The 9691-nt window shown below is 54.6% G+C and overlaps 1 protein-coding gene across 1 annotated transcript in view; it reads right to left on the bottom strand.

Moving 5' to 3' along the window:
* Window positions 1-4560, bottom strand: part of IGSF8 (immunoglobulin superfamily member 8) — a gene marked incomplete in the record, with an annotated part of 6092 nt that extends 1532 nt beyond the window's left edge. The window contains 2 exon segments of the mRNA XM_077463801.1: window positions 1-189; window positions 4325-4560. Coding sequence (XP_077319927.1) covers window positions 1-189; window positions 4325-4385 — 250 coding nt within the window.
* Between the last annotated feature and the right edge of the window lie 5131 nt (window positions 4561-9691).

Below are 9691 nucleotides of genomic sequence, written 5' to 3'. Positions count from 1 at the left end.
AGTCGGGGTCCTTGGTGCTGGCGATGGAGATGGAGATATCCGGGGCGCCGGGCCGGTACATGAACCACTCAAAGTTCTGCGTGGGCGGTCCTTCATACCCGCTGACATTGCAGAGGATGGAGATGGGCGTGTCTATCACACGGTACAGAGGCCCCTCCTGGATACGCACTTCCCGAGCTCCGCCCAGTCCTGAGAGGGAGGAGAATAGACAATCAGACTCCGCCCATCAGCTGCAGCAAATAAGAGGTCTCAGAAGAAGGGGGGGGGGGGGGGGTGAGGCTAGGGAAGGAAGGTGGAAGGGTGTGTGGGGGGAGGGGGCCTCCGCCTGGAGCCGAGGGACAGGTCAGGGGAGTATAGGGAGGTGAGGGGGATGCGGATGAGGAGGAAGGGACACAGAGGGGACGAGGAGAAGGAGGAAGGGACACGGGAGGAGAAGAAGGAGGGAGGAGGAGGAGAGAGGAGGAAGGGACACGGAGGAGGGAGGAGAAGGGAGGAGGAGAAGGAGAGAGGAGGAGGAGAAGAAAGAGGGAGGAGGAGAAGAAGGAGGGAGGAGGAGGAGGAAGGAGGGAGGAGGAAGGAGGAGAAGGGAGAAGGGAGGAGGGAGGAGTAATAATATTTTACCAACAGCTCATTCTTTTTCTTCATGGTGGGCTCAAGTAATGAGGTAGTGATAGTTATGTACATGGGAGGAGTCTGTGATGGGAGGAGCCTGTGATGGTTATGCACATGGGAGGAGCCTGTGATAGTTACGTACATGGGAGGAGCCTGTGATAGTTATGTGCATGGGAGGAGCCTGTGATGGGAGGAGCCTGTGATAGTTATGTACATGGGAGGAGCCTGTGATAGTTATGTGCATGGGAGGAGCCTGTGATGGGAGGAGCCTGTGATAGTTATGTGCATGGGAGGAGCCTGTGCTGGGAGGAGCCTGTGATGGTTATGTACATGGGAGGAGCCTGTGATGGAGGAGCCTGTGATGGTTATGTACATGGGAGGGGTCTGTGATAGGAGGAGCCTGTGATAGTTATGTACATGGGAGGAGCCTGTGATGGTTATGCACATGGGAGGAGCCTGTGATGGGAGGAGCCTGTGATAGTTACGTACATGGGAGGAGCCTGTGATAGTTATGTGCATGGGAGGAGCCTGTGATGGGAGGAGCCTGTGATAGTTATGTACATGGGAGGAGCCTGTGATAGTTATGTACATGGGAGGAGCCTGTGATGGTTATGCACATGGGAGGAGCCTGTGATGGGAGGAGCCTGTGATAGTTACGTACATGGGAGGAGCCTGTGATAGTTATGTGCATGGGAGGAGCCTGTGATGGGAGGAGCCTGTGATAGTTATGTACATGGGAGGAGCCTGTGATAGTTATGTACATGGGAGGAGCCTGTGATAGTTATGTACATGGGAGGAGCCTGTGATGGGAGGAGCCTGTGATAGTTATGTACATGGGAGGAGTCTGTGATGGGAGGAGCCTGTGATAGTTATGTACATGGGAGGAGCCTGTGATGGGAGGAGCCTGTGATAGTTATGTACATGGGAGGAGCCTGTGATGGAGGGGCCTGTGATAGTTACGTACATGGGAGGAGCCTGTGATAGTTATGTGCATGGGAGGAGCCTGTGATGGGAGGAGCCTGTGATAGTTATGTACATGGGAGGAGCCTGTGATAGTTATGGGAGGAGCCTGTGATAGTTATGTACATGGGAGGAGCCTGTGATGGGAGGCGCCTGTGATGGTTATGCACATGGGAGGAGCCTGTGATGGGAGGAGCCTGTGATAGTTATGTACATGGGAGGAGCCTGTGATGGGAGGCGCCTGTGATAGTTATGTACATGGGAGGAGCCTGTGATGGGAGGCGCCTGTGATGGTTATGCACATGGGAGGAGCCTGTGATGGGAGGCGCCTGTGATAGTTATGTACATGGGAGGAGCCTGTGATGGGAGGCGCCTGTGATGGTTATGCACATGGGAGGAGCCTGTGATGGGAGGAGCCTGTGATGGGAGGAGCCTGTGATGGGAGGCGCCTGTGATGGTTATGTACATGGGAGGAGCCTGTGATAGTTATGTACATGGGAGGAGCCTGTGATAGTTATGTACATGGGAGGAGCCTGTGATGGGAGACGCCTATGATGGTTATGCACATGGGAGGAGCCTGTGCTGGGAGGAGCCTGTGATGGTTATGTACATGGGAGGAGCCTGTGATGGGAGGCGCCTGTGATGGTTATGCACATGGGAGGAGCCTGTGCTGGGAGGAGCCTGTGATGGTTATGTACATGGGAGGAGCCTGTGATGGTTATGCACATGGGAGGAGCCTGTGCTGGGAGGAGCCTGTGATGGTTATGTACATGGGAGGAGTCTGTGATGGGAGGAGCCTGTGATAGTTATGTACATGGGAGGAGTCTGTGATGGGAGGAGCCTGTGATAGTTATGTACATGGGAGGAGCCTGTGATGGGAGGAGCCTGTGATAGTTATGTACAAGGGAGGAGCCTGTGATAGTTATGTACATGGGAGGAGCCTGTGATAGTTATGTACATGGGAGGAGCCTGTGATGGGAGGAGCCTGTGATAGTTATGTACATGGGAGGAGCCTGTGATGGGAGTAGCCTTTGATAGTTATATACATGGGAGAAGCCTGTGCTGGGAGGAGCCTGTGATGGTTATGTACATGGGAGGAGTCTGTGATGGGAGGAGCCTGTGATGGTTATGCACATGGGAGGAGCCTGTGATGGTTATGTACATGGGAGGAGCCTGTGATGGTTATGTACATGGGAGGAGCCTGTGATGGGAGGAGCCTGTGATGGTTATGTACATGGGAGGAGTCTGTGATGGTTATGTACATTGGAGGAGCCTGTGATGGGAGGAGCCTGTGATGGTTATGTACATGGAAGGAGCCTGTGATGGGAGGAGCCTGTGATGGTTATGTACATGGGAGGAGTCTGTGATGGGAGGAGCCTGTGATGGTTATGCACATGGGAGGAGCCTGTGCTGGGAGGAGCCTGTGATGGTTATGTACATGGGAGGAGCCTGTGATGGTTATGCACATGGGAGGAGCCTGTGCTGGGAGGAGCCTGTGATGGTTATGTACATGGGAGGAGTCTGTGATGGGAGGAGCCTGTGATAGTTATGTACATGGGAGGAGTCTGTGATAGTTATGTACATGGGAGGAGCCTGTGCTGGGAGGAGCCTGTGATGGTTATGCACATGGGAGGAGCCTGTGATGGGAGGAGCCTGTGATGGTTATGTACATGGGAGGAGCCTGTGATGGTTATGTACATGGGAGGAGCCTGTGATGGTTATGTACATGGGAGGAGCCTGTGATGGGAGGAGCTTGTGATAGTTATGTCCATGGGAGGAGCCTGTGATGGGAGTAGCCTGTGATAGTTATATACATGGGAGGAGCCTGTGATGGTTATGTACATGGGAGGAGCCTGTGATAGTTATGTCCATGGGAGGAGCCTGTGATGGGAGTAGCCTGTGATAGTTATATACATGGGAGGAGCCTGTGATAGTTATATACATGGGAGGAGCCTGTGATAGTTATATACATGGGAGGAGCCTGTGATAGTTATATACATGGGAGGAGCCTGTGATGGTTATGTCCATGGGAGGAGCCTGTGATGGGAGGAGCCTGTGATGGGAGGAGCCTGTGATGGTTATGTTCTCTCATGTGGTCATTATGGGGGACGTTGGAGGAAAATAATGAATGGATTCTATTTTAGGATGAGTTTGTAAGATAAGAAAAAGTGGAAAAGTGAAGCTCGGAATACTTTCTGGATGATCTGGATATTTACATTCTGTAGTTGGGGGAGGAGAATGTCCTGGGTGAAGTAGGGGGAGGGGGGGATGTTCCGGGTGTAGGGGAGGGGGGGATGTTCAAATTGTAGGGGAGGAGAATTTCCCGGGTGTAGTGGGGGGATGTCCCGGGTGTAGTAGGGGGAGGGGGGTCCCGGTTGTAGTGGGGGGATGTCCCTGGTGTAGTAGGGGGAGGGGATGTCCTGGGTGTAGTGGGGGGATGTCCCGGGTGTAGTAGGGGGGAGGGGATGTCCCGGGTGTAGTGGGGGAGGGGGGTCCCGGTTGTAGTGGGGGAGGGGATGTCCCTGGTGTAGTGGGGGGGCGCAGTCAGAACCTCCCCCAAGGATCTCATGTGAAGACCTCCCCCACATATATAAAGGGGGCGGGATAACTCGATCCTACAACTGTCATCCAATGAGAGCAGAGAGGGGGCGGGGTTGTGGTTCAGGAGCCCCCATAGGAAGGTGATATCTGAGGGGACACTGAGGGGAGGACGGAGTCTACCACCTATGGGGGGGATGGGGGAAGGGCTCACCTGTGAGGAGGAGGAGGACGGAGATGACGGCGGGGAAGCGGACGGTCCGGGCTGTCTCCATTCTAGAGCTGTGTTGGCTCCGCCCATACCGTTATGCGGGTGTGTCCGCCTCTCCCCGCCCATCGGACCACCCGGGGGCGGAGCATAGCGGGGAGCGAGATTCAATGAAAACCGCCCTCTTCCTGTCAGCGTGCGCACGTCCCGATCACATGACTTCCAACAACCACGCCCCTTCCACCGGATATCCTACTTTATAATATATCAGTGCGACGGCTGTAGTGTCACATTTTGCTGCCTATCACAGGATGCTGCGGAAATGACGTTGCCGCCAGAAATTGCGTACTGCGCATGCGCGATGCGTTCCAAACACTCGCGCCGTGCGTTCCAACATAGTTTCGGCAATACAGTTCAGCGAAACCATCACATAATGTTACGGAAGTGACGTTACACACAACACAAACACTGGGCCGTGCGTCACACTAATACTTCCCTTGTTACCTAGTAGGTTTTGCATTGCTGGGACTTGTAGTGCCTATCCTGAGCTACATGCTTCAATGTTCAGTATCCTCATCCCTATCCCCGGGCTTCAATGTTCAGTGTCCTCATTGAAGCTCGGGGATAGGGATGAGGACACTGAACATTGAAGCCTGGGGATAGGGATGAGGACACTGAACATTGAAGCTCGGGGATAGGGATGAGGACACTCTGAACATTGAAGCCCGGGGATAGGGATGAGGACACTGAACATTGAAGCACGGGGATAAGGATGAGGACACTGAACATTGAAGCACGGGGATAAGGATGAGGACACTGAACATTGAAGCACAGGGATAAGGATGAGGACACTGAACATTGAAGCCCGGGGATAGGGATGAGGACACTGAACATTGAAGCACAGGGATAGGGATGAGGACACTGAACATTGAAGCTCGGGGATAAGGATGAGGACACTGAACATTGAAGCATGTAGCTCAGGATAGACACTACAAGTCCCAGCAATGCAAAACCTACTAGGTAACAAGGGAAGTATTAGTGTGACGCACGGCCCAGTGTTTGTGTTGTGTGTAACGTCACTTCCGTAACATTATGTGATGGTTTCGCTGAACTGTATTGCCGAAACTATGTTGGAACGCATCGCGCATGCGCAGTACGCATTTTCTGCCGGCAACGTCACTTCCGCAGCATCCTGTGATAGGCAGCAAAATGTGACACTACACCGCCGCCCCTTTCCCGAGAACCACGCCCATTTCGGAACTCTACCCTCCCCAGAGCGCCTACTATCTCGTGACGTTCCCCGCCCCACCCACAATGCACCAAACTCCGCCCCCCAGACAGTATACACCGATCCATCTCACCGAAGTCCTCCTCCCCCCAGACAGTATACACCGATCCATCTCACCGAAGTCCTCCTCCCAGACAGTATACACCGATCCATCTCACCGAAGTCCTCCTCCCCCAGACAGTATACACCGATCCATCTCACCGAAGTCCTCCCCCCAGACAGTATACACCGATCCATCTCACCGAAGTCCTCCTCCCAGACAGTATACACCGATCCATCTCACCGAAGTCCTCCCCCCAGACAGTATACACCGATCCATCTCACCGAAGTCCTCCCCCCCAGACAGTATACACCGATCCATCTCACCGAAGTCCTCCCCCCAGACAGTATACACCGATCCATCTCACCGAAGTCCTCCCCCCAGACAGTATACACCGATCCATCTCACCGAAGTCCTCCCCCAGACAGTATACACCGATCCATCTCACCGAAGTCCTCCCCCCAGACAGTATACACCGATCCATCTCACCGAAGTCCTCCTCCCAGACAGTATACACCGATCCATCTCACCGAAGTCCTCCTCCCCCCAGACAGTATACACCGATCCATCTCACCGAAGTCCTCCCCCCCAGACAGTATACACCGATCCATCTCACCGAAGTCCTCCCCCCAGACAGTATACACCGATCCATCTCACCGAAGTCCTCCCCCCAGACAGTATACACCGATCCATCTCACCGAAGTCCTCCCCCCAGACAGTATACACCGATCCATCTCACCGAAGTCCTCCTCCCCCCAGACAGTATACACCGATCGATCTCACCGAAGTCCTCCTCCCAGACAGTATACACCGATCCATCTCACCGAAGTCCTCCCCCCCCAGACAGTATACACCGATCCATCTCACCGAAGTCCTCCTCCCAGACAGTATACACCGATCCATCTCACCGAAGTCCTCCCCCAGACAGTATACACCGATCCATCTCACCGAAGTCCTCCTCCCAGACAGTATACACCGATCCATCTCACCGAAGTCCTCCCCCCCCCAGACAGTATACACCGATCCATCTCACCGAAGTCCTCCCCCCCCCAGACAGTATACACCGATCCATCTCACCGAAGTCCTCCCCCCAGACAGTATACACCGATCCATCTCACCGAAGTCCTCCCCCCAGACAGTATACACCGATCCATCTCACCGAAGTCCTCCTCCTCCCAGACAGTATACACCGATCCATCTCACCGAAGTCCTCCTCCCAGACAGTATACACCGATCCATCTCACCGAAGTCCTCCCCCCAGACAGTATACACCGATCCATCTCACCGAAGTCCTCCCCCCAGACAGTATACACCGATCCATCTCACCGAAGTCCTCCCCCCAGACAGTATACACCGATCCATCTCACCGAAGTCCTCCCCCCCAGACAGTATACACCGATCCATCTCACCGAAGTCCTCCCCCCAGACAGTATACACCGATCCATCTCACCGAAGTCCTCCTCCTCCCAGACAGTATACACCGATCCATCTCACCGAAGTCCTCCTCCCAGACAGTATACACCGATCCATCTCACCGAAGTCCTCCTCCCCCCAGACAGTATACACCGATCCATCTCACCGAAGTCCTCCCCCCAGACAGTATACACCGATCCATCTCACCGAAGTCCTCCTCCTCCCAGACAGTATACACCGATCCATCTCACCGAAGTCCTCCCCCCCAGACAGTATACACCGATCCATCTCACCGAAGTCCTCCTCCCAGACAGTATACACCGATCCATCTCACCGAAGTCCTCCCCCCAGACAGTATACACCGATCCATCTCACCGAAGTCCTCCCCCCAGACAGTATACACCGATCCATCTCACCGAAGTCCTCCCCCCAGACAGTATACACCGATCCATCTCACCGAAGTCCTCCCCCCCCAGACAGTATACACCGATCCATCTCACCGAAGTCCTCCTCCCAGACAGTATACACCGATCCATCTCACCGAAGTCCTCCCCCCCCCAGACAGTATACACCGATCCATCTCACCGAAGTCCTCCTCCCAGACAGTATACACCGATCCATCTCACCGAAGTCCTCCCCCCAGACAGTATACACCGATCCATCTCACCGAAGTCCTCCCCCCAGACAGTATACACCGATCCATCTCACCAAAGTCCTCCCCCCAGACAGTATACACCGATCCATCTCACCGAAGTCCTCCCCCCAGACAGTATACACCGATCCATCTCACCGAAGTCCTCCCCCCAGACAGTATACACCGATCCATCTCACCGAAGTCCTCCCCCCAGACAGTATACACCGATCCATCTCACCAAAGTCCTCCCCCAGACAGTATACACCGATCCATCTCACCGAAGTCCTCCCCCCAGACAGTATACACCGATCCATCTCACCGAAGTCCTCCTCCCAGACAGTATACACCGATCCATCTCACCGAAGTCCTCCCCCCAGACAGTATACACCGATCCATCTCATCGAAGTCCTCCTCCCCCCAGACAGTATACACCGATCCATCTCACCAAAGTCCTCCTCCCCCCAGACAGTATACACCGATCCATCTCACCGAAGTCCTCCCCCCAGACAGTATACACCGATCCATCTCACCGAAGTCCTCCCCCCAGACAGTATACACCGATCCATCTCATCGAAGTCCTCCTCCCCCAGACAGTATACACCGATCCATCTCACCGAAGTCCTCCCCCCAGACAGTATACACCGATCCATCTCACGAAGTCCTCCCCCAGACAGTATACACCGATCCATCTCACCGAAGTCCTCCTCCCAGACAGTATACACCGATCCATCTCACCGAAGTCCTCCTCCTCCCAGACAGTATACACCGATCCATCTCACCGAAGTCCTCCCCCAGACAGTATACACCGATCCATCTCACCGAAGTCCTCCCCCCCCAGACAGTATACACCGATCCATCTCACCGAAGTCCTCCTCCCAGACAGTATACACCGATCGATCTCACCGAAGTCCTCCTCCCCCCAGACAGTATACACCGATCCATCTCACCGAAGTCCTCCTCCCCCCAGACAGTATACACCGATCCATCTCACCGAAGTCCTCCTCCCAGACAGTATACACCGATCCATCTCACCGAAGTCCTCCCCCCCAGACAGTATACACCGATCCATCTCACCGAAGTCCTCCTCCCCCCAGACAGTATACACCGATCCATCTCACCGAAGTCCTCCTCCCCCCAGACAGTATACACCGATCCATCTCACCGAAGTCCTCCCCCCCCCAGACAGTATACACCGATCCATCTCACCGAAGTCCTCCCCCCAGACAGTATACACCGATCCATCTCACCGAAGTCCTCCTCCCCCCAGACAGTATACACCGATCCATCTCACCGAAGTCCTCCTCCCAGACAGTATACACCGATCCATCTCACCGAAGTCCTCCTCCCCCCAGACAGTATACACCGATCCATCTCACCGAAGTCCTCCTCCCAGACAGTATACACCGATCCATCTCACCGAAGTCCTCCTCCCAGACAGTATACACCGATCCATCTCACCGAAGTCCTCCTCCCCCCAGACAGTATACACCGATCCATCTCACCGAAGTCCTCCTCCTCCCAGACAGTATACACCGATCCATCTCACCGAAGTCCTCCCCCCCCAGACAGTATACACCGATCCATCTCACCGAAGTCCTCCTCCCAGACAGTATACACCGATCCATCTCACCGAAGTCCTCCTCCCCCCAGACAGTATACACCGATCCATCTCACCGAAGTCCTCCTCCTCCCAGACAGTATACACCGATCCATCTCACCGAAGTCCTCCTCCCAGACAGTATACACCGATCCATCTCACCGAAGTCCTCCCCCCAGACAGTATACACCGATCCATCTCACTGAAGTCCTCCCCCCCCAGACAGTATACACCGATCCATCTCACCGAAGTCCTCCCCCCAGACAGTATACACCGATCCATCTCACCGAAGTCCTCCCCCCCCCAGACAGTATACACCGATCCATCTCACCGAAGTCCTCCCCCCAGACAGTATACACCGATCCATCTCACCGAAGTCCTCCCCCCAGACAGTATACACC

The sequence above is a fragment of the Lithobates pipiens genome, unplaced genomic scaffold (genome assembly GCF_037356315.1).
Source record: "Lithobates pipiens isolate NorthernLeopardFrog02 unplaced genomic scaffold, aLitPip1_a1.2 Scaffold_30, whole genome shotgun sequence".
Classification (NCBI taxonomy): Eukaryota; Metazoa; Chordata; class Amphibia; order Anura; family Ranidae; genus Lithobates; species Lithobates pipiens.
This window is presented reverse-complemented; position numbering and strand designations above follow the sequence as displayed.